The following is a 22929-nucleotide window of genomic DNA, read 5'->3' on the forward strand; positions in this document are numbered from 1 at the left end:
AGATGCCGCAAGGTCACCAACACTGCCACCACCTGAAACCATGCTTCCATGTATCTCTCCAATTACAATGTCATCTACCGCGTGCCAAGCGGCGCCATCACGCGAAATTAAAGGAGGTTGACAGACAAGAATATTTGTTTAAGGATGTGTGGGAGAGCCTGTGTGTCCATACATTCAAAGCCGTGTCCACTTGGCAGTTTCTCCCTCAGGTTCAGCGCCTGTTCGCCCAAAGTGGCAATAAAAATGCAGAACATTTGTACTTCTTGATTGCTTTCCATAATCTCACCGAGCTCGCCGGGCTCAATCCCGTATCGTGAGAGGTTTGCATCGCTAATCACGAAAACAAGGTACGCCTCACCCTTCTCCGCCGTGACGAGCTCAATACTCTGCCGCATCGCTTGGACGGTATTGTCGCCTGACCAGCAGTACTGTGCGTGGGCAACCATACGTTGGCATACTTCCGCCCTTTCCTTTTGGTTAGTCGGTGGCTTGCCAAAGGGTACAAGCTCAATACACGCACTGTCCCCGTTGTGACCTACCATGGCATAGTCAATTTTTTCTTCGTAGCCAGTGAACGCCTCCATAACCATCACCGTGGATTCGAGCAACTTCGTGAGCCTCTGATCCATCCCTTCAAACCGGTACATACTGGCACTTACATCTAGCACAAACAAGAGACGCTTCTTTCGCTTGAGCTGAAAGGGGCTGGCGTCAGCATAGTCGGCGCGCCGTTTGTAGATGTTACGCTCCCCAACGATGCCCTCTACAATCTTACTGTCATCCCATACTCCGTCCGTTTGGCCACGCAGCCACACGCGTTCACCTTCCGCAGCTTTAAGGCCACTTAACATACTCCTCAATATCGCCACAGGGGCACGCACCCGCCCCTGCAGCGCACCGTACCGCTCGTACTCCGTGGAGGTCATACCAATTTCCCGCAAGCGCTCCTGCAGTGCTACCCTTCCCATGCGTCTCGCTTCCTCTATTATATGTTGTGGAACCTGCTGCTTAGCTTCGGGCGATACTTGGTGAACCGGCCAGCCCTTGTCAAGACGGTACGGGCCAACAAGTCCGCCGAGGCCTGCAGTATCAGTCCCACCCGTACCGCCGGCGTATGTGTTGCCACCGTGATGTTCTTCATTATCCTCACGACCATGTTTCAGGTTATTAGATGCCGCATAGCGCGATGTACAGTAGGACATGCTAAGTTTCCCCTGAGGTGTGGCAGCTGCCGCCCCAACTTGTTTTACGGACCCTTGGAGCAAAGCGGAGAGTTGGCGATGGCGACATTCCACCCGTTCAGCTACGAGGTCACCTATCAACAGCTGCCGATTCACTTCATCATATCGAAGAATGTTACCCGCAACCTCGTCGAGGGAAAAACAAGGATAGGAAGGTTTCACCGACGATGAACGTGAGGATGTTGTTGGCGTGGGAGCGAAATGGCGAACAGTATGATGATGATAATCGACGGCAAATAGAGAACCGCAAGTGTCAACTCCGTCGCTACCGCTGGCGACCACAAGTTGTTTGTGCACACGGTCGATACCTATTGTTCCATGGTGATTCAAGTCAGAACACACAGCAGGGGAAATGCTGGGATTGGCAAAGGTGCGCATCGACCACGACTGCGATCGAGAAGAGTAACTCTCAACCATGGTGTACAAAACGCCTTCTTTCTCACTATCACTGCCAGCACCTGCGACGATGATAGCACCCTGGAGTTCCTCCGGTGTGACGGGCCCCATGGCTGCCTCAGTAGGCGTCGGTTCTTTCGTTCCCGTTAATCCTACTACAACTCCATTTATTTCATTGGGAAGCAAACAAAGACTTGCTGTCGCCACGCCATCAGACATTAATGAAAGCTTCATCACACCGCAAAACGTCGACTCAGACTTACTCAGGTGGACAGAAGCATAGTTGTTCGCAAAGAAGTGAATTCCCCGAATATCCTCCGCAGGAAGGGTTACACCGACACGGTGCCCGTTCGACCACACGTACAACTCCGGTTCGCGCGGTCGCGTCATGGCAACTAGGTTACATCCCGGGCAAACAGTGTGCCGAGTGAGTGCGACATCACTGGAGGGTGGCATCAAATGCACAACCAGCACCGATCCCAACAGTTTATCACCAGCTGCGTCACCCTGACCTCTGACTTGCCCTCGTGGTAATGCAGTTGACGTTGAGCACAAACCAAGCGCGGACGCATCGGCAAGCAAAATCGATCCTGAGGATGCACATGCAACTTCAACAAATGAAGGCGATGTCCCAAACGCACCATGCGAAGACTCCTTGAGGGCCTGAGAGGCTAAAATGCCGCTCGCCTCGGTGCCGAGGAAACGTAATGAAGAAGACGGAAGGGAGTTAAGAGGCAATAAGTCCGTTAAGTTAAGTAACTGTACCTGCCCTGCGGCAAGACGCTTCCGACCCACCGCAGTAGCCGCAATGGACGCAACAGACGGCAGACTCGCAATAGCTAAGAAAATCTCTGTTGTTGCGAGGGGACTGCTGCTGCCGTTCATTTCCTCTCGAAGCACATGCTGGCGGGTAAAAAGGACGGCAACACTCTTGGACTCCCCCACCACGCACTCAGGAGCTTCCACGGCTACACGAATCACGCGGTCGCCCTGTTGCAGAAATGGTAGCCTTGTTGCTGTAGTCCATTCACTAAAACCGACGAGCCCACCGTTCGCCGAAACATCTGCGGCGAAGTCCGTGGCATTATATGATTCACACCAAACAGGAGCAGACTTCCAGTTTATTGCACCACCACACTCCAAATCCGTGAGCCGTCGCACTGGTAGAGACATTACTACTTCCCCCAGTTTTAACGGCAAAAACGCCGGTGATTTCGCCGACATGTGAATCAGCGATGGTGAAGGCCGCAGTGGCACAGCTCGGCTGGTACGCAAAGGTAACAGCTTCTGCATTCCACCAAACTGTACCAGTGGATCCAAATGCAGCCGTAGTACATTGCGAACAAGACGCAGTGTATTTTCGTCAAACACGTCGAAGTTGAAGATATTATTTAGAGCTGCGTACACGCCATCACCTGGGAACATTGACATGTGCCTTACAACAGCGATGAGCTCCCGTAACGAAAAAGGGTAAGTAATGTTCCCTTCCTCAAAATCGGTTTGAAGACGTTGAAAACATTCAATAAGGCTCATCAGCAGAGCATCTGGAATGTTCACGCCATACGCTCTCAGAACCTGCAACTGCGAGTGGGCATCGGCATTGAGCATCACAGACGGTGCAAATAAGTCGCCACATTCCCGGTAGAAGTCATTGCCGTGGAATGGAAAACCGGGCGGGTTTGCCAACACAATGACTCGAAAATCAGGGTGCATGTTAATGATATTTTTTTGTTCGCTAGATCCGTAATCACTGGAAGAAATGCTAAATCGTACGACGTGCGCACGTGGACCAAGTATTTGCCGTCCATCGCGGAGCCTCATCTCGTGATCCTCGATGAGTCCTTTTAGCACTTGTACCACCTCTACGGGTGCCTTGTCAATTTCATCAACAACAAGGCAGTGTCCCTGCTGCACCGCCCGTACTAGTGGTGAGTCTGCCCATACAACTCGACCGTTCTCGACTGTGGGATTGATAGTAAGGCTACCGACTGTGGTGTCTCGATGTAGCTGAATATACTCCCGAGGGGTACCAACGCGTGCGAGAAAGGCATCGACAACCTTGTTTTTGCCAACACCTTGGTTCCCTATTAGGAGAATGTTGTTCCCCACGGCGTACTGTTTAGCGAGCCACACAATGACGGACTCATGAACAGGGTTGGGGTGAAAGTGTGGCACGTGCGGTACCATGGCCTTCTCCTTCGCTCCGTAATTGCGGTTGATGCGGAGAATAGGTTTATCACCCAATCCAAAGACACGAGATACTTCAATTCCTTCAGCTTTACCGGCGCCAGCATTAGGAATAGTTGGGTCACAGGGGAGTAGGAACTCTTTAAGGGAATGGCAGTTCAACGTTTCCCCCATGCTACTCTTTGAAACGGATGATGATCGCAGTGGATCCTGCTTGCGTTCCGCGAGCCCACTCGTACAGGTAAATCCACAAATCTGCATCACCTGACGCACTTTTTCTGCTACCAATGAACTCAGCAGTGGGAGTAGCAGCGTAGATTCAACACTAATGTTAAAGTCATCAGGATAACGAACGCGAAAGCGGGTAAGGTTTAGCAGCTGTCGAAGGCTTAGCTGCGGCGTTTTTGGTTCCGTGACTTGTAATCGCTCAAGTTCATCACGCAGCCGCAGCAGGGTATCCACATCACGCTTCAATCCTGATGATATCCCGCCCTCAGGGCCCACTGAGGCGCGGATACCGTCTACCTTTTCGTTCCCACAAAATTGCAACTCCAACTCAGCCACGCGAAGGAGAATGGCACGAAATAACGACTGCGAACATGACGGCATTTGGACAACCCCAAACAGCTCGGTGACATCGTGTGTAACGCGCCATTGGTTTTGCCACACTTTGTTGCCTGTCCCATTGCTGTTAAGCGCAGGAAATCGCGCTGTACCCACCACACGGAATGAAGGATGTATGGGAAATATGCGACGTGCCTTCATTTCCTCTTCGGTGGCGCGCAGCTTCTCCTTAATGATCCCATACTCCTTGAACGATTTCAGCACGGACCCGTCGCAGAGTGAGGTGCTCCCGTCAATAAGGAGTTGCTGCAGCGAACTGAGCATCCCTAAAGGCATTTTATCAATTCCATCAAGTACAGCCATGCGACCGTTGAGTGCTGCGTCAACGAGTGCACTGTTCTGCCACACCGTGTCACCACTTACCGAATCGGTAGCTCGTCTCTGAAAAAGGTCTTTGATCGTCATATCCGCATAGAGGTACATAGTCTCCGTCTGGTAACCAAGAAGGCGCGCAAATTCGTGGAGCAACGTCGTTTTGCCACTTCCACTGGATCCCAGCAGCAAGATATGCCGCCCCGCAATGTGCAACTGCAACATGGACTGTAAAACGTGAACATGTCCTGGTGTAAAGACTGTGCTCGAACTGCTACAGTACACTTTCACATCAACCGTTCTCCACTTTCTACCACTAGAAGGCGATGAAGGCCCACCACGCGATGATTTGAGAGCAAATTCACCCAAATATAACGGAAGTTGATATTTCCCCTTCATCCCGTCGACACAAGCGTCGCCTACCACCACAGGGTGCTGCAACACGGCCAACACCTTCGACTTTGCAACACGAACATTGTCTATAAACACAACATCATTATAATGCTTTGAAGAACGAACAGCGCAATCTTCATGCGTACAGTGATCTGTTGGTTTGCCACTATCCCGTACGCTGACATCACTATGGTGGCAAATATGGTTTGACAGGGGAGTACCAATGTCACACGCGGCTAGCACCCTTTCGTAATCTCGAAGGCGTCTCATCGACTCTTCATAGGTGCCACTACCCGAACCAGTTTGTTGTGCATATAGCGTCCACGGGAAGGATCGTAGTAACAACTCACTCACTGGAACATCAGGAAATAGCATAAACTGTCGGAAGACTTGAGCCACCTCGTAACTTCCAATGGTCTGCAGCCCGCAAAGCGAAGACACACAACCACCAACAGCGCTGTCGCGGCCCTGGGTACCGCCAGAGGTGAATCCCCGCGTGCGCGCATTCATCTCCTCGATGGAAGCGCGCAGTTTAAGCAACGATTCAAAAACACCTCTTGCACGACCACCAGGCGCCATATTGGTAACGTTTGTCGCTGCCAGGGTGGGTGGAGGAAGGTCAACATACAAGCATTGAAACCGTGAACGAAGCGGCGGATCCAGTGGTGTACCATCATACGGGGGAACTGGGGCAGTGATCCCAATGACACGAAAACTTTCCGACACGCGAATAAACCCCATACGCTGCAACTTCGCGTGAACCGCCTGCGGGATTTGGTTACCAATGCCACCTTCCACGTTAGCATCTTGCCTACCTCCTTTCAGTTCCTCACAGAGTGCCTCGTTGAAAATCTTATCATACCGCTCTGGGTGGATCAGCACCATCCCATTCTCAAGATGCATTTCGCGGTTCTCCAACAAGTTATTTATCACTGGAAGTACATTCCGTTCTACCCTCTCCAACCCCTCTAACAATAGCAGTTGTCCTTCGCGGGCAGCGATGACAACGCTCTGATCCTCATAAGAGAGCGTTCCGTTACGAATTTCCCGCCGTTGGCCGAGATCACCCTCGTTTGTGTCACGATTGAGGGACACACACTGCACTTCGCGACGTGTGAGTCGAGAGTACAGCAACACCAGCCACCGCAGCGCAGGACCAGGCTCCCCTGTTAGGCACATGTCCTGTTTAAGGAGTTCCTTCTGACAGATCCAGCGTAGGTATTGGCGTGTGGCATTGTCTCCTAAATGAAAGAACATATCCCCTACATCCAATGACAGTTCGTCCGCAGCGTCTTCGCCGATGTGAAAAGCACCGCTGTTGGTGGTGTCACCCGGCAAGACCCACGTAACCCTCTCTGGGTGAGAAACGTTCGCAGGAACGGGAACTGTAACGTCACCGATTGTGAGGCTTACATCGCGGTTACAAGCAAGGGAGCTACCGCTCATTATCGTTACACTCCTGATTGGTGTTTGACTAACAGTTCCACTTGTATACACTTTTAACACAGCGCGAATAAAACCAGAAAACAAGAGCTGGCGGCGTATCATAGAACACGATAATAACGACAAGATATCCCACTCCGATGTGCAGATTTGCGAGCACGTCTGCCTTGGATATCCGATGTCAATCTGTACTCAAGGCCAAAGACAGCAGAAAACACAGAGACTAAATACAGTTCTGCAGTGCAAAATGTGCTCTAAAGGAGGGCAAGAAGGCCAGACAGAGTGTATCGGTACGTACGGTTGATTAGATATTAGTTCTCGAACAAACAAAAATCACGCAAAATACAAGTTAAAAAAAATCACTCAGGAAATAATTTTATTGAAAGGGTTGATTTCACAGTATATGGGGAAGGTCTGAAAAGGGGCCCGGCATGTCCCGCCACAAAAAAAAAAAAGAAAGCTCTTATCACCCCCTCAGCTGGAGTGATTTGGTGTTTCTATCAACCAACGCCCGTAGCATCATTCCCCTGAGATTTTCCTTCATATCCAGAAGAGAAAAAAAGATTTACGGCGATGAAGTTTGCAGCAGCATTCGATCATGGAGGCAATAGCCCGTTTGACTCAAAGCTGCACCAGCGCTAAAAGAGTAAGGAACAAACGCAGAAATATAAGATGTGTTTCTTTGTGAATCTAATGTCGCCAGCTCTACCATATTACAGGATGCCCCGGAGAGAAGTGTGGGTAATATTGCGACAGACAACGCCATATGCACGACAAGAGCACAGTTGGGTGTACTCGACGTGCTCTTCGCACGGGCACCAAGGAAATAGCGCCGCAAAGGAAAACGTTCTGCGATAGGCAGTAAAAATAATAATAATAATAATCGAAAGCGTGCGCTCGATTTCAAACAATAAAAGGTATAGGTAACGATCACTTGATGATATTGGACTCCGCATGTATAGCCAATACTCGTTTAACAAGCTTGTCGCACCACGCTACGTGACGCTCCATAAGCACGTCGTCGTCCGCTATTGCCCTTTCCGTTGACGTAGCATCCCCCAACCCTTGAGAAGACAAACCAGACGACAAAGACGTGGCCCCTCCCGTTTCATCCGTTCGCACCTCCATCCGCCGGGAAAGACGACTGCGTAGCTCCATCCATGTCTTTGGGGTCCGCAGGCGTGCATAATTAACCACTGCTACATCGTCAAATGGATAACACAGGGCGTGCGCGACGCTGACAACGCCACGGGAAACACCCTCTGGTGAGTACCCACCCTCTAGTACCGCCACCAAACCGATGGTCCCTTGCGACTGCAGGCAAAATCGCTTTAGCGCACGAACCACATACGCAAACCCTCCTTCCACAGCCATCCGCCCAAGTGGATCGCCGTGTGCGGCGTCGAAGCCAAGCGAAAGTAGGATGATATTAGGGTGGAATTGTTCCAACCTTGGTAAAAACACATCGTCAACGACACGCGCAAAAAGCATATCACTTATAACCTCTTCGCAACGCGCAGGGTCGGTAGCCGCGGTGTCAACAGCGACGTTGCAAATATTACGATGTTGGCCAACATAGGAGGTCGCACCAGCGGGATCACACGGGTAAAAAGAACCTCGGTCATAACGATGAAGAGAGAGGTACAGAAGTTGCGGCTCAACTTCAACAAATGACTGAGTTCCCTCACCATGGTGTACGTCGATGTCAACTATGGCTATGCGAGGTCGCTCTGGTATATCCCTTTCTTCGGAGGGAACTGAACGGCTACCTCCGACGCCACAATCGTATTTAACGTGCCAGTCTTGCAACAACTGCATTGCGGCAATCGCAACATTATTCACCAAACAAAAGCCGCTCGGGGTGTCAGCGCTGGCATGGTGTCCCGGAGGGCGAACAAGGCAAAAAGCAAATGCCGGAGAGCCACTGAGGGCGCGACGCGCTGCATCAACCACCGCACCGACAGACAACCGAGTCGCTATACTGCTCGTTTTACCGTTGCAATACACATCTGTCTTAAGTGGAGGGAGCAATGCTGTGCCCTCTTCAATAAAACATCGGTAGCGATGAATATTGTGACACAATGTAACTTCATCTAGCGTTGCTAAACGGGGCGGAATCCATAACGGAGTTCCGCTGGGCGCCGCGGACGGCGTCTCGCCTGCTGTTGCACCAGTTCCCACAGGCGCACCTTCACGAGGAGGGGACCTTTCTCCAGAACTTTGCAGTTCCATAGGCAAAAAATGAGCAGCACGCGGCGCCGAGCGTAGTGCCTCAACAGCGCGCTGCAAACGATAGGGTGTTTCCGGCACACGGTCAACGGGGGGAACGTGCTCAAGCACTCTAGGATCGTATGCCCATGCAACTGACACGTCCGGTAGAAACAGGTCACTATTATCATTATCCGTCTTGGCAGCATCCAACATGGCAGGTCCAGAAACGAACACTTCCATTCCATTTTTTAGACTTCCAAAAAAGGTGATTCCTTGGGCGTCGACGAGACTTTCAACACCTGAAGCTTCCACACCTACACGGAGCGCCACTTGATCAACCGGCTCCACCAGCTTTCCACGACGGATAGCAGCGGTTGTGCAGAGTCGTGGGTCCGCTTGGCACCTAACAGTCACGTCACCGTCAAGATCCAGCTGGCGCCCATGAGCCCAGGGATTTTTATTCCGTTCCCTCACAGACATACGATAGAGTTGACTAAGTAAACACTTATCGATATTTATTACGTCGGATGCAGGTAAACAACGAAAAGATAGCAGACACAACCAAAAAAAAACCTGGGTTTGAAAAATACAATTTCGGACTTCCTCTCCGGAACCAAGGCATTTATATATTTAAGGCTCCTCACTCAATCATTCCCCTGTTGTCTAAAAGAAAATTTCTCGAATATGAAATGCATTTGAGAGAGGTTGTTTACACCACAAGAGCACCTCATTGTTACACAGACATATCTGTCACCGAGCCTCAGCTACACCAACACGTTCAACTGTTTGTAAATCACAACTAAAGTCGACTGAGCATACAGGGGAAGTAATGCCCCACACACAGGAACAAATATATATATTTGCTTCAGTATCTGAAGCGCTAAACATCGCTTTAAAGCTCATTATACAACGCAGCACACACGGTAGTCATCAAAACACTAATACCAACACACCCGCATCCCCCCCCCCGGAAGCCATAATAAATAATGAACACTGGGTAGAACAATCAAACTCTCCCACAGTTAACTCCGCCGATGTGTCTATTGGCGCTCCACGGTAGAGCTCTTCCACTATTCGAACGAAGTATTCGTAAGTTAATTCAACGCGACACCAAATATGTGACTCTCGGGTTGTCCAGCAGCTCTTAGCAAAGGGGTAGTATTTCAGTTACACCTGATCTAACAGCTATTCCTCGGCACCGCGCATAGTTAGATAGATAACTTACGTTTTCAAAAGTGCACTGCTAACAACAGACACTTTACCACGTCATTTTCTACAACGCAGCAGTGAATATTAACTTTGTCTTTGGGCGATGGCTTTGGGAATAGAGTCATCACTGCCACGCCATCGTGTTTTCCCCCTGTATATAACGCAATTTAACCGTTCGTCTTCAAGTGTCAGACCCTCCTTCGAGAACAAACTTTTTTAAAGAAAAAGAGGAGAGAGTAAGAAGCACGATATGTATATTGCAGACTACCCGCGAGAGTCAGAATGATATCCGTCTTTATCTTATCCTTTACCGTTCCCTTGTTATATATTTTCCCCCCGCGACCCGGCTGTATCTCATATCGCGCAACAGGCAGACCAGAAGATTTTCTTTCAAAAGGCCAAACGGTGAAGGAGACAGCGTTTACTACCTTGCCGTATTGCTCCACGAAGTCGTGTTATGAGTTGATTCAACGAGTAGATATCCCACTACCAGGCGCTGTTAACAACGCAGCTAAGCAGTTATTTGCCAGGTGGGCGAGTCCAGACACACGAACTTATGAGGAATAGAAAACACCTAGTAGAGAATTGTGCGAGAATAAAAAAACGAAACAAAAGAAATGATAAGTGAGACCATCTAACCCTAAACATTAGAAGCAACTTCAGCAAACACTTCAGTCGGACCACGCATTAGCACTCCATTGTTCACGATGCCATAACGAAGCTACAAACTAACGTGGAAGGTAAGATTTTTACCCGACACCACTACTAAGTTAGGAGTTTCCATATGTGTCCGCTCAGCCAGTTACAAAGTACAAAATAAAACATGACACCTCGCTGATAGAAAGTAAATGCGTCCAAACCACGTTGCCAGGGACTCACATTTAAAATGTTAAGAACACTGAACAAAGCCGCTACAACTGTGGCAACAAAAAGAATTGGAATATGCAAAAGAAACAAATGATCGGGGGAAACGCAGCATTTCGCAGAATCACCACTGACGTAGGGCGTGATCCACCAAGCCGTGCGCACATTCTTTAGCGTTATGATGCACCTACACGACCATCAAAAAGGAACACTGACAAGGAAGCTCCCCGCCCAACCGACAAACCCATATTAAATCCCCAGGTAATCGAAACGGATAATATTGAATACCATTACAGGAACCTATAATAATTACTCAATATTCTATATTCAAAGTACCCTTTTTCCTTTTAAAGGAAAAAGATAGAAACCATAGTTAGGTTACGTGCTTTTCATTGTTGCATCCCGACTTTCTAACGTTGTAGTAACTAAATTCAGCTACAGAAGGGTACATTAGCACAAAAGTGTCTCTCTGTGGTAGGGCTTCGTGATTTGGTATAGAGCATTATGCCACATGCTAATGTGGCACATTTGGAAACCCCATGTTGTCATCTCACCACCAAACAAACTAGTAGAGGTAATGCCACATCGGTGCGTACAAATGATATCAAAAACACCTGTGTGTGGCGTGTAACATCTCATTCGACCCTTATAAAGCCTATTACCAACTATGCTTTGTTGACAATAAGAACGTCGTATTTCCCAATATATAAACGTGAACACATAACTAGCATTTGAATATGCAAAGAGGAATGGGGAAAATCCACCTCATATATATATATATATATATATATTTTTTCAAAAAAGGGAGAGCACATACGTCTATGTACGACAACAGAGGCATGCAAATGTCTGGCTCTTCAAATAATGTACGATAGAACAATGAAGGGACAACAAGGGTAGAAAAAGGCATATCAGCACACCAATGTGCGTATATCAAGCATAGGAACTTCAGATAGATTACAAAAAGTTTTTAAAAAAGCACTTACCTGTCGATGGCCATAGTGAAATGACTTTTTATTTACTATACAGGAGTGCACACAGAATATGGAAAACATAGACGAACAGTCCCGACGGACAAAATATTTTAAGATGGCAAAGAAAAACAAAGGCGTGTCAACAACGGGTAGATGAAATAATGACATCAATGGCCATGGTAGCGACGGTGATGACGACAATAATGGTAGCGAGGAATTTAATACTACAAATATCCCAACGGTAGAAATAATTACGACATGTACACGGGCAGTTGTGAGAGGGTTCCAATGCCGGGGTTAGTCAGGTGCGGAACCGCTGCCAAACATTCCTTATACGCAGATAAGCAGCTACCAGAACTATGTTGCAACTAGAACCTTATCATAGAAAGGGAGAAATATAAGTGATAAGCCTCTTCTGAATCGGTTGGCAAAAAAAAACAATAATGATGCATACCGTTGTCGCCTCCCCGCACACACACACACACACACACACACACACACACACACGACATAAAGATAGAGAATCGGTGGCATCAACTGACAACCACTGTCACGCTGACACCAAAGGTAAAGTTCACTCAAGAAATACCTGAGTCCTATGTGCGATTGGTCAACGAAAGTTCACACAAATTTTGCAAACTTGTCATTATCCTACAGAGGACCCTGTGCGAAAAAAAAAAGTCTCCTCCATTCAATGGACTGCGAAGCTAATAACAGGAAGTAAAGAAGCTGACATGGCCGAGCCGGCAATATACTCACACCCTCTCAGATAGCGGTTAGAAATCCATAAAGAGAAGTCAGATTCCCGTTGCCTGGTGGCGGTCACACATCTTCGCAACGGCGTGACCCGAGGCGGTGGTGAACTTTGGAAATTTTTAGCAAAAACATTCCACATATGTTCCTCTTCAGCAGGACATCGCCCTTTAGAGAGGTATTAAAAAGCCATGTACACGCATATGTGCGCATTTTGCTGTCGAAAAACAACAGATACCACAAACCCGCATACACATATAAGAGCACAACGTGACAGGGGGGGGGAACGCCTCTACCTACTCAGAAAATTTGGGTGACCTCTCATCTCTAGTAAGTGAAGACCGGTGACTTGAGCGTTCGGACGTTCTTTGCAATAGAAAGAAACAGCCGTAGCCCGTAAAGATCATAAAGGAACATATCGCTAACCAGCTACTGCGGAGAGATGCATACCTTCACATTCCACCATATGCAATCACAAATGCTCCTCCTTCACCTGTTAAACAGATTACCGTTCCGCAAATAGGTCCCCAGAATGCCGGTAACTTCGCTTCATGCTGATCTCAGTAAGCGTTGGCATCTCCCCCTCTCACGGGCCGCCGCAAAAGAGACCGACCCGAGAGGAAATAGCTGCAAAGGAATAACAGAGCCCTCAGTATTACTGCAAAATACACGTCGGTTTTTGTTGTTTTTGTTGTTGTTTTAAAAAATATATATCGTTACGAACTACTCTGCTCCGATACGTTGGACCCAGTCGGTCTCGAATGGAGGTGATGTGTCCAATTTCGGCCAAAACGGTATAGGACTGCTGAGAGTGTCAAGTACTGCTATTGAGGGAAAGACAACCGGTACAAACGCGGCAGTCCCAATAAGCTTACCACACCACGACATCAGCCCAGTTCCACAAAATGTTCACAATGTAAAAAAAAATGCTAAGTTGAGCGGAGGCTGCGGGACGCCACTCACATGAGCTTATCCGGCCCCGCGTTGTCTTGTTTGGGACCCTCATACTTCAGACAGTGATGCAAACGAAGTAATTATGCGTTGCCATGCCAGGAATGGCACGTGACCCCACGGCTCAGGAAATACCGGCCGGTGTCAGAAAGCGGGGCGGCCCCAGGTGTTAGATCCCACATGGAACGCGAAACAACACAAAAACTAGTCGGTGATCGGTCCGGCATGATGGTCGATGTCGTTGCCACCCATCCGATGGCAAAATATTATGAGTTTATGTCAGCGGTCGCTCTTTTCGTGGGGTGAAGGATGCTAATCATACTTTCAAAAACGGTGCGCAGTAGAAGTCCGAAAATGATCCAGTGAGTCGTCAAATGGCGGGAAAAAAGCGGTGGAGGACACGTGCACCCCAACACGCTGCGATCCAACGAAATCCACTCCCGGAAGGAAGAAAATTTGACCCCCCGTACCACACACGCACACTCTGATATCGGGTACCGAACCGCCACAAATATAATATGTGTCCAAGAGGTATTCCCGATGGGATTGCAGATTAAGTACCCATGCGACTGATAGCAATGGCCGCACATTGCACAGCTGTTTAAAAAAAAAAAATTAAAAAAACAGGACGCTTACGACATTCAACCGATAAATACAGGGAGGAACAGTGCCAAATTGTGCAACATTCGCTTACAACTCACAAGTACTATCGCGTTCAACTCTTCTGGTAGATAACCATGCGCGTGAAAAGCTGCTTTGGCAAAAAAAAAAAAAGGCATAAGTGCATGGAACGTGATGGCGAAAAACACTCTGCCGTGCCACCGACGGAGGTGCCGTCTGCCTGGAAAGCAACCATCAACGTGTTTCAGTCAGCTGAACGTATGACTTAGACATGGGGGAGGGGCAGCAAAAAACTGTTGCAGATAAGGGCTAGTGACCCACGATGTTTGCTGAAGTCATCCATCCCCGAGCCGCAGTACGGAGAAGGGGTGGGGAAGAGGAATCGTGGCATCGCGATGCCGCACGGAGTAAGGAACGAACCTAACGCTGTCATGATGCCATCTTTTCTCACAGCGCGGGCTGGTACGGCTAGTAGGGTGACAGTGTGCATGTCCTTCAGATGGATTCGAGTGTTTGCAAACAGAAATCACGGAAATACCTAGCAAATATCCAGGTAGTGCGCCCCAAATTAGGGCGCATAACTCAAGTTTTGGGAATTCAGGCTGGAGGGAGGGTGCCGATTCTCATCATAATGGTGTCCACATGCTGTGGTACGTTGCCCTTGCTCGACTCTGGCAGGAAAGGTTGGCGGGCCGGTTCTTTACTCAACTATGTCGAACGTGAAGCGGTGTTCCACACCCTCTGATAATTTATTTGGCTTGGAAGACGGTGCGTCGGCTTCGCACATGTAAGTTTGGTGTAAAGAGATAGGGGCTCTCCCAGTCGAGTGAGAATGTAGGGTGATGCCTTCTCCCCCGTCTAACCCCATTGTTCGGCGGCAGTGCCGTTCATTCCCCCGTCACAGACCCTTTCGGTGGTGTTAGCGGCTCGAAGGGCGGAACGGGAGGCCGCTCCCTCTGTCGGTTACACTTGTCGCCGAATAACGAAGTGCCAGCCTCGGTTGCTCGATTTGCTGTGAGGTCGAGGTGCCGGGTGTTGTGCCGTTGCTGTTATTTCTTTGACCCAGTTGGGGAGTAATGCCGTTTGAAGATGCACGGTTGAACTTTCGGTGCTCGTGCGTGAGCCGGAACTTGAGAGGAGTGAGTTTGACCGGACCGCCTTCATTGTCCGTGCATTTAGTGCTGCTGGTGCTTTTGGCAGTGCGATCTGTTGAGATGGGCCGTTCGTAGAGCCCTTTGCGCTGAATGAATATTGGATCTGAGATGTTACCTCTAAACTCTCGTGGCATTGTCTCTCCCACACAGTTTTAACGTGAGTTTAATGATAGCACTTGGGCATATTAAAGGAAGTAATGGGAGAGATCGTCACTGCTTGTTGATAGCGGTCAATCATTTAAACCGGTAAAAACTTGACAGGAGCAGTGAAGGGTGTCGAAAAAGGGATGATATGTCTCGCTGGCGAAGGTGTCATCTCTGTGTAAGTAGCTCAACCACCGATCGTGAGAAATGAACTTCATCCATTTGCTTTTCGTGTGATAACAACGGGACTAAGCACCGCTTTAGCTCTGCTGACTGCTGTCTATGCATTCAAACTCCGTCAGACGATATCGAGAAGGAACCCGAGATGATTTCCCCTAAGGGACGTTTCCTTCATAAATTTTAAAGAGGGTTCGTGTAAATCTAGGTGGTGAAGCAACAATATGACTGTGGTTTGTGTGACCAGTGCCCTTTCGCAGCGTTCTCGACTGTCAGGAAACTGTAACATATGGTCGGGACTTCTCATGGTTAAATATTTAGATTCAGATTTTAGTTGCTGATATTGGTGTTGCTTCAGATAGCGTGGAAGGAAATCCCACCGACAATCGTTCGTAAACCCTACCAACAAGTGCGTCGCAGGTATTAAGAGTTGCAATAAATAAATAAATAATTGTCTATCGAACGTAAAATCTAGTGGGTGACAGTATCAATCACTCGACGTAGCGAGATACCGCGAGGAAGTGTCTTTCGAGATGTAAAAGATAGCATTACAAAGCGGTTGGATAAGTGTTGCGCACCCTTTGACAGCTGGGTCGCAGTTCTTTCAATTAAAAAAAAATGAGCGGTATTATTTTCGCGTGTTTTGTTGGGTTGCTGCATGACCTATGTACAGGTGCTTTAATCTTTACCATTTCTGCCACACCACACACGGCTATGAGCAGCCACCTGTAGAACCTCGGTGAACCGCTCTGTCCTTCTGTTAAGGATAAAATGGGACACGGGATAATGAGGAAGTACTATTTAAATATGTCACTGACCTGATGTTTCCTCTACCAGACGTAGTCACTGAGGTGATTTACCCTTTGCGCAATTAGTTGCGGGGTTAACGCAAATTTTATTTGGGGTGTTGACAAGATTATTGTGTCCTTAAATATGTATTTGTTTATGGATTTATCATGAGTGAATGCTCCGTGGCGTCCGGCTCTTGGTATAGTGTTTATTATGGAAAAGCTCGCGGTTGTTGTTCCTGGTTTCGTGTGCGGTATCATACTTTTTTTTTGTTCACACAGCAGTAGGCAGTGCTGGAGCTCGCTGGCGATTAAAAAAATTTTTTCACTGCTTTAATATGTTCAGAGTGTTTGTAAGGCCTGTGTTTTGCCTACTCGCTGATTCCTCAGAGGTGAAGGTGCTGGGAGGTGCTGTTTCTTCTTCCACTGCTATTATCGCATCTTGACTCGTGTTTTACTGTTTGTTCCTTAGAACTAGTAGCTCGCAGGAGCGTACCTCACCACCCGCATTATACCCGGGTAATATGTTAGTCGAACGATCGTACAAAACCTCTTTCCAATATGGACGTGAGGGTGTTGAGGATGCTACCATTGCGTGTACTATATGTCCATCAATGGAAAAAATCCATATTCGTTTTCCTCGCTCAGTTGATGAAATTAAAAGGTCGATTTCCACCTACGTTGCTGTGAATGAAGAGTGCATAAACCTCTATGTGCGGGGATGTGGATGTTTTACCGAGGTTTCTGATGAATCACCGATTGTTGGTGAGTATTACGTGTTGCTGCGGTTGCGTGCAGGGAAGGGTGGTTTCCGGAAGCAGCTTGAAAAAAAGGGTAGAGCGTTTGCTAGATCTAAGAAGCTGCGGAGCTCGACACGACAACAACAAGGAGGCCGATCGGACAAGAATCGCGCCCAACCGATTAAATTGTCGAAGCCTCATTCGGACGATAAGGGTGTTGGTCGAAGAGAGCAGGGGAATACTGTTGCTTCCGCAGTTGATATCAGCATCAGGGATGCGGTTTGTTGTGGAGTCAAGCGACTTGTTGAGGGACTAAGTACTTAAAGTCAGTGAAGTATTTATCTTGCGCTCCAGTAATATTGTATTACCTTACGTTACGGTTCTTCTGTGATGCTTCCCCTTAGGGATAATATGTTTTGCGGATCAGCGAACTGTATTTTGTTTCCAGTTTGCATTTTCTTTGTGAGTAAACATTATTTACTTTCTTCTCTTGTGCTTCATTTTTCTCTTTAAATACATCATGTGTAGCACAGAATACTCTTAGTGTTTGTTCATTTCATGTCCAGAAGTGTTCCGTGGCGGAATACTTGCCCTGAGGCAGTAACCGACATACTGAATCAATTACCTTCTTGCCAGCTTCTACTAGTCAAGCGAGTTGGGCCGACGAGTTTCCTTTTGAGCAAGCGAGACGGGCTGGTCAAGTACAGGACGTCTATCGGTGACCCCCATAGCTGTTCATGTGACGCCTCGCGGGAGCAGTGCATACATGTCGTTTTCGTTTTGTGTAAAGTGTTTTTCTTACCGCGGGAGAATCCTTTAGTATGGCAGCGCTCGCTTGTTGCAGCAGAAATAGACGAAATCCTTAGGTCCGAAAACCGGCTTCGGAATGCCTGGAAGAATGTTGACGACACCCGCAGGGACGTTGCAGTTCCAAGGCCTATTGAAGAAGGTGATGTGTGCCCAATCTGTTTTGAAGAGTTTGGGAACGATACCTCTCTTGATTACTGTGGAGGAGGTTGCGGGAAATATATACATACTCGTTGCTTCAAACAATATAAACGGCACAATCTTGTAGGTCCCTTACGCTGCCCTTATTGCCGGAGCCTTTGGACTAATACGGTGGGTGCTACTAGCAAGAGGTGCAGTGGTTGCAAAAAATATGCGAATGGTTCCTGCTACAAGTGCTTATTTTGTCAAGAGTACTTTCTTTGTTCAGACTGTTTCCACCGTCGAGAAACTCATTCGCATCATCCGTTTTCTTTGGTCGGGACGAGAGAAGTGGCCGAAAGACACGAAGGGAACAGTGCTTTACCCATGCCGGTGTCCAGTGAACCCACCGTTAGCATTCCTGAGGAGCTACATCCTCTCATGTATAGAGAAATAGACCCCGAAGACTACGAAACACTTCTTCGTCTGGACGATCAAAATAGTAAAAGGAAACTGACAGCAGAGGAGTTTTCAGTGCTTCACAGCGAGTGTTGGAGTTCTGGATTACTTACCGACGAGTGTAACATATGCTTAGATACATTTGATGTCACCAGTGGTTGCGTGTGGTTGCCATGCGGTCATTTTTTCCATACATCGTGCGCTCAGAGATGGCTTACTGAGCACGTAGCAGAATGTCCCATCGATCACATCCCGGTTGTGGTGGACAGAGCCGATGTTCAGTCATTAACAGTGAATTCTTCATCTTCTGCTGCAGTTGCACCTCACATTCTTCGTCCCTCCAGACCTCGGGCTCGTGTGTTGCCGAGACGTCGACTCAACGTTCCGTATAGTTCAGCAACTGTTGGAGTCGAACCTCCAGCTCGGAGAAATGCCGAGAGACAAAGGGGTTCTGATGTATCACTTCCTTTTCTGGAGCTCCAAGCAGTGTCACTAGGTGTCGGACGACGTAGAGGGCGGTACAACGAACAATTCTTTTATGGTACTGTCTGAATGGAATCCCCTTTCCATTGTACTTCGGAAGTATTCAATTCTTTCGTAGTGGTATCCGTACGATGGATACATTGGAAGCAAAGACATTGCGTATGCATTGCTCATCGTGCTCTCTTCCTTTATTTCTGCTCACTTTTGCTTTTGCTTTCCCACCTCTCGTGGTATCATCTTCTTTTTGATATCTTTGTTATTTCCTGAACGTTAGGAAGGAAACATAATGCGCCGTGTATCTTCCCCGAATATTACAATACAATCAGTTCGATGGATCTCCGGTGTCTCACCTCTCCTTTATTTTCCACCGACGACAACGTCAACTACCAACAGAGAAGACCAAATTAACAAAAACACCAATATCGCAATTCAGATGATCAAGAGGTACAAGGGGGAAGTACCTCCCCATTACACTCGAAAATCTAGTGCCACCATAGAGCAGGTGGAGAAAGAAATCGATGCTCTACTTGGTGGTGCAGAAAAACTCCGGAAAACTTCAACAGATGATCAACCTATGGATAAGCTAACGCTTATGGAACGCTGTCTGCGACACGCGCTCTGGTCTTATCACAAGGAGGAAGGGAGATATGACTTTGATCAGATAGGGAGGTGGGTCGTGTACACGCCTGAGGATGAAGTGAAGTTGGCACAGTTGAAGCGCGAAGTGGAAGCGAAGGAAAAACTGGCGGCTTTGCGGAAACGTCGTGAAGAGGAGGGACTTCCGGGAGGCCCCGTCCCCAGGATCAATTGGCCTCAGGAATACAGCTCCTTCATTGATCGCGAACCTGTTGTTGCGAAACGCATTCGCTACGACACTCTCGCATCCACAACGTTGGAGCGCGATGAGAAGCAGATCGAATCCACGTTGCAACAGTACAGGAGGGCCTCCCAGGATAAACGATTGGATGACCTGGTTGATCTCCTTGAGCGCTTTAAGCCGGTACTTGCCCGAGAGGCTATCATGCAGCGCTTGACAATTAAACACCTAGAGGGTCAACTTGGCGTGTGGCGTTACATGGACTGGTGCCCAGAAGTGCGTGATCGGGCCGAACTCGAGGTGGATATAACTGGATGGCAGTGGTGGTCACCTCTTGAGGAGCGGCGGCTGCTTCCAGTGCGTTTGCGCTCCGTGAATGAAGTCCGTGAAATTATGTCCAAAACACAGGCAAAGAAGTCAGCTGAAGCTGCTGAGAGGAATCCAATTGTGACTCAAACAAGCACGGGTGACAACGCTCGCGACCGTTTACTAAAGGAGGTTCTTGCCCTCCAGGCTCGCATTAATCAGCGCGATGAGGTTGAGCCTTCACAAACCGAACAAAAGAAAAAGGCCCATCACTAATGCTGGTGACCCGGTAATGTTTTGAAGGAAATTTTGGTTGTGCAACGGCCGCCCGACACTTTTATGTTTTGGTAGGAAGCGGGTTCGTAGGATTAGTAGAAAGTGGCATTATGCGTTTTGACGATGCTTTCTTCATGAGTGTTTTCTGAGGAATAATAACTGTATGCGGTCGGATAAAGGGGCAATCACAGGTGCTGCCCGTGTCTTGTATCACCTTCTACTTACCCTATTTCACGCAAAGAGACGCTTGTTGCTGTTGCCCTTTATCCCCTTTGCTTTTCCACAGTTTTCTCTCGGTGTTCAGGCACTCAAAGTACTTAATGGACGCAACGGAGTTAAAGAATAAAGGTAACCAGGAGTTCTCCTCCGGCCGATACAGGGAAGCTGCTGAATTTTTCAGCCAGGCCATCAACTTGGACCCGTCTAATCACGTTCTGTACAGCAACCGTTCCGCATGCTTTGCTTCCCTTCATCAGTATGCACAGGCTTTGAGTGACGCCGAAAAATGTGTTTCCCTGAAGCCTGATTGGGTTAAGGGTTACGTAAGACACGGTGCTGCGCTTCATGGGCTTCGACGGTATGATGAGGCAGCTGCGGTGTATAAAAAGGGTTTGACAGTTGACCCATCGAGCACTGCATGCAGTGAAGGCATTGCTTCTGTGGAGAAGGACAAGGCTGCCTCCGCGATGCAAAACCCCTTTGCAAAATTATTCACTCCGGAGGCCGTGAAAAAAATTCAGTCTCATCGCAAACTATCGCTCTTCATGATGCAACCCGACTACGTACGGATGATCGATGAGGTTATAAAAGATCCTTCTAACATCCAACGGTATCTTGAAGATCAGCGGTTCATGATGACTTGTTTGGTACTTAGCGGGATGAATATTCCTGTAGATGATGATGATGAGGAAGAGGAACGGCCGAAGCCAGAGGCACCTAAGAAAAACGAGGAACCCAAAAAGGCAGCTGCTGTGGAGCTATCTGCAGAAGCTAAGGAAGCACTTCGGGCTAAGGAAGAGGGGAATGCATTGTACAAGCAGCGGAAATTCGATGAGGCCCTGGCAAAGTACGATGAGGCATCTTCCCTGGACCCCACAAACACCGTTTATCTTCTCAACATCACCGCTGTCTTCTACGAGAAAGGAGAGTATGAGCTGTGCATGGAGAAGTGTGAGAATGCGTTGGAGCACGGTCGTGAGAACAAGTGTGACTATACGGTGATTGCCAAACTTATGACGCGGCAGGCGTTGTGCCTCCAGAAACTCAAGCGCTTTGATGAGGCTATCGCACTATTTAAGAAAGCTCTGGTAGAACACCGCAACCCGGATACGCTTGCCAAACTGAATGCTTGTGAGAAGGAGAAAGCAAAATTTGAAGCAGATGCGTACATTGATCCAGCGATAGCTCAAGAGAAGAAAGATGAGGGCAACTCTCTCTTTAAGCAGGACAAATTTCCTGAAGCGGTTGCAGCTTACACTGAATCCATCAAACGCAATCCAATGGAGCATACAACCTACAGCAATCGTGCCGCCGCGTATCTTAAGCTCGGTGCGTATAACGAAGCCCTTGCAGACGCTGAAAAATGCATTGAGATTAAACCTGATTTTGTCAAGGCGCACGCCCGGCGTGGCCATGCATTTTTCTGGACGAAACAATACAATAAGGCCATGCAGGCATACGATGAGGGTCTCAAGTACGACAAAGAAAATGCAGAGTGTAAAGATGGTCGCATGCGTACCATGATGAAGATTCAAGAGATGGCTTCTGGACAATCAGAGGACGGTGATGAGGTTGCGAAGCGTGCTATGGCAGACCCTGAGGTGGCTGCCATCATGCAGGACAGCTACATGCAGCTTGTACTGAATGAGATGCAGCGGGACCCTACACGCATCAAAGACTACATGAGGGATCCAACTCTTGCAAAGAAGATCAACACCCTCGTCTCGGCTGGGATTATCCGTTTCGGCCAGTAGGTGAGTGGGAACGTGCGAAAGAAGCCCAGATGATGCCAGTGGGGTGGTGAAAAAAGACAAAAAACCAATGCTGTCTGGTGCCCTCCCCCTCAACATCTGTGAGCGATGTGGACTCGTGCCTTCTCAAGAACCACGCACCTCCTGCCAGGCGCTGCGGTGCCACGGAGTGCACTTTGTGGTGGTTGTTTTACTTATCTGATAAGCATCAATATTATTATTATTATTACTATTATTATTATTATTACTGTTTGTGTCTTTCTTTCACCTTCTTTTTTATGAAGAGAAAGTTGAATGAACGAATAAGGGTGTGCCCGTTTTTTTGTTACCACAATTGACGTCATCACCCTTGTCGCCTGACTCACACTGACAACGTATAAGCCATCCAGCATCTACTGTGCCTACAATACCGCCACGTTCACGCATCTTGATATTATATTATTCAAATTACGCTACTTTTTTTCTTTTCTACTTCCTCTTGAAACCCACTTTGTGTTTTGCCCAACTCC

The 22929-nt window shown here is 48.2% G+C and overlaps 6 protein-coding genes across 6 annotated transcripts, besides 6 other annotated features; 4 read left to right on the top strand and 2 right to left on the bottom strand.

The window, feature by feature from the left end:
• Positions 1 to 22929: part of a sequence feature (sequence corresponds to BAC RPCI93-26K5) that runs on past both edges of the window.
• Positions 108 to 6599, bottom strand: Tb927.5.2890 (hypothetical protein, conserved; the record flags this gene model as incomplete). The annotated part of the gene is made up of 1 exon (XM_839868.1): positions 108 to 6599. One exon carries the CDS (start codon positions 6597 to 6599, stop codon positions 108 to 110), a length of 6492 nt encoding a protein of 2163 aa, XP_844961.1.
• Positions 7459 to 7480: a sequence feature (AT_rich).
• Tb927.5.2900 (histone deacetylase) lies at positions 7527 to 9287 on the bottom strand (the record flags this gene model as incomplete). Its single annotated transcript, XM_839869.1, has 1 exon — positions 7527 to 9287. One exon carries the CDS (start codon positions 9285 to 9287, stop codon positions 7527 to 7529), a length of 1761 nt encoding a protein of 586 aa, XP_844962.1.
• Positions 11648 to 11671: a microsatellite.
• Positions 12325 to 12361: a microsatellite.
• Positions 14159 to 14182: a sequence feature (AT_rich).
• Positions 16967 to 17506, top strand: Tb927.5.2910 (hypothetical protein, conserved; the record flags this gene model as incomplete). Its single annotated transcript, XM_839870.1, has 1 exon — positions 16967 to 17506. One exon carries the CDS (start codon positions 16967 to 16969, stop codon positions 17504 to 17506), a length of 540 nt encoding a protein of 179 aa, XP_844963.1.
• On the top strand, positions 17741 to 19120 carry Tb927.5.2920 (hypothetical protein, conserved; the record flags this gene model as incomplete). Its single annotated transcript, XM_839871.1, has 1 exon — positions 17741 to 19120. The coding sequence occupies one exon, from the start codon at positions 17741 to 17743 to the stop codon at positions 19118 to 19120; it is 1380 nt and encodes a 459-aa protein (XP_844964.1).
• Tb927.5.2930 (hypothetical protein, conserved) lies at positions 19338 to 20450 on the top strand (the record flags this gene model as incomplete). Its single annotated transcript, XM_839872.1, has 1 exon — positions 19338 to 20450. The coding sequence occupies one exon, from the start codon at positions 19338 to 19340 to the stop codon at positions 20448 to 20450; it is 1113 nt and encodes a 370-aa protein (XP_844965.1).
• On the top strand, positions 20771 to 22423 carry Tb927.5.2940 (stress-induced protein sti1, putative; the record flags this gene model as incomplete). Its single annotated transcript, XM_839873.1, has 1 exon — positions 20771 to 22423. The coding sequence occupies one exon, from the start codon at positions 20771 to 20773 to the stop codon at positions 22421 to 22423; it is 1653 nt and encodes a 550-aa protein (XP_844966.1).
• Positions 22633 to 22672: a microsatellite.

This window comes from Trypanosoma brucei, chromosome 5 (assembly GCF_000002445.2).
Source record: "Trypanosoma brucei brucei TREU927 chromosome 5, complete sequence".
Lineage (NCBI taxonomy): Eukaryota > Euglenozoa > Kinetoplastea > Trypanosomatida > Trypanosomatidae > Trypanosoma > Trypanosoma brucei.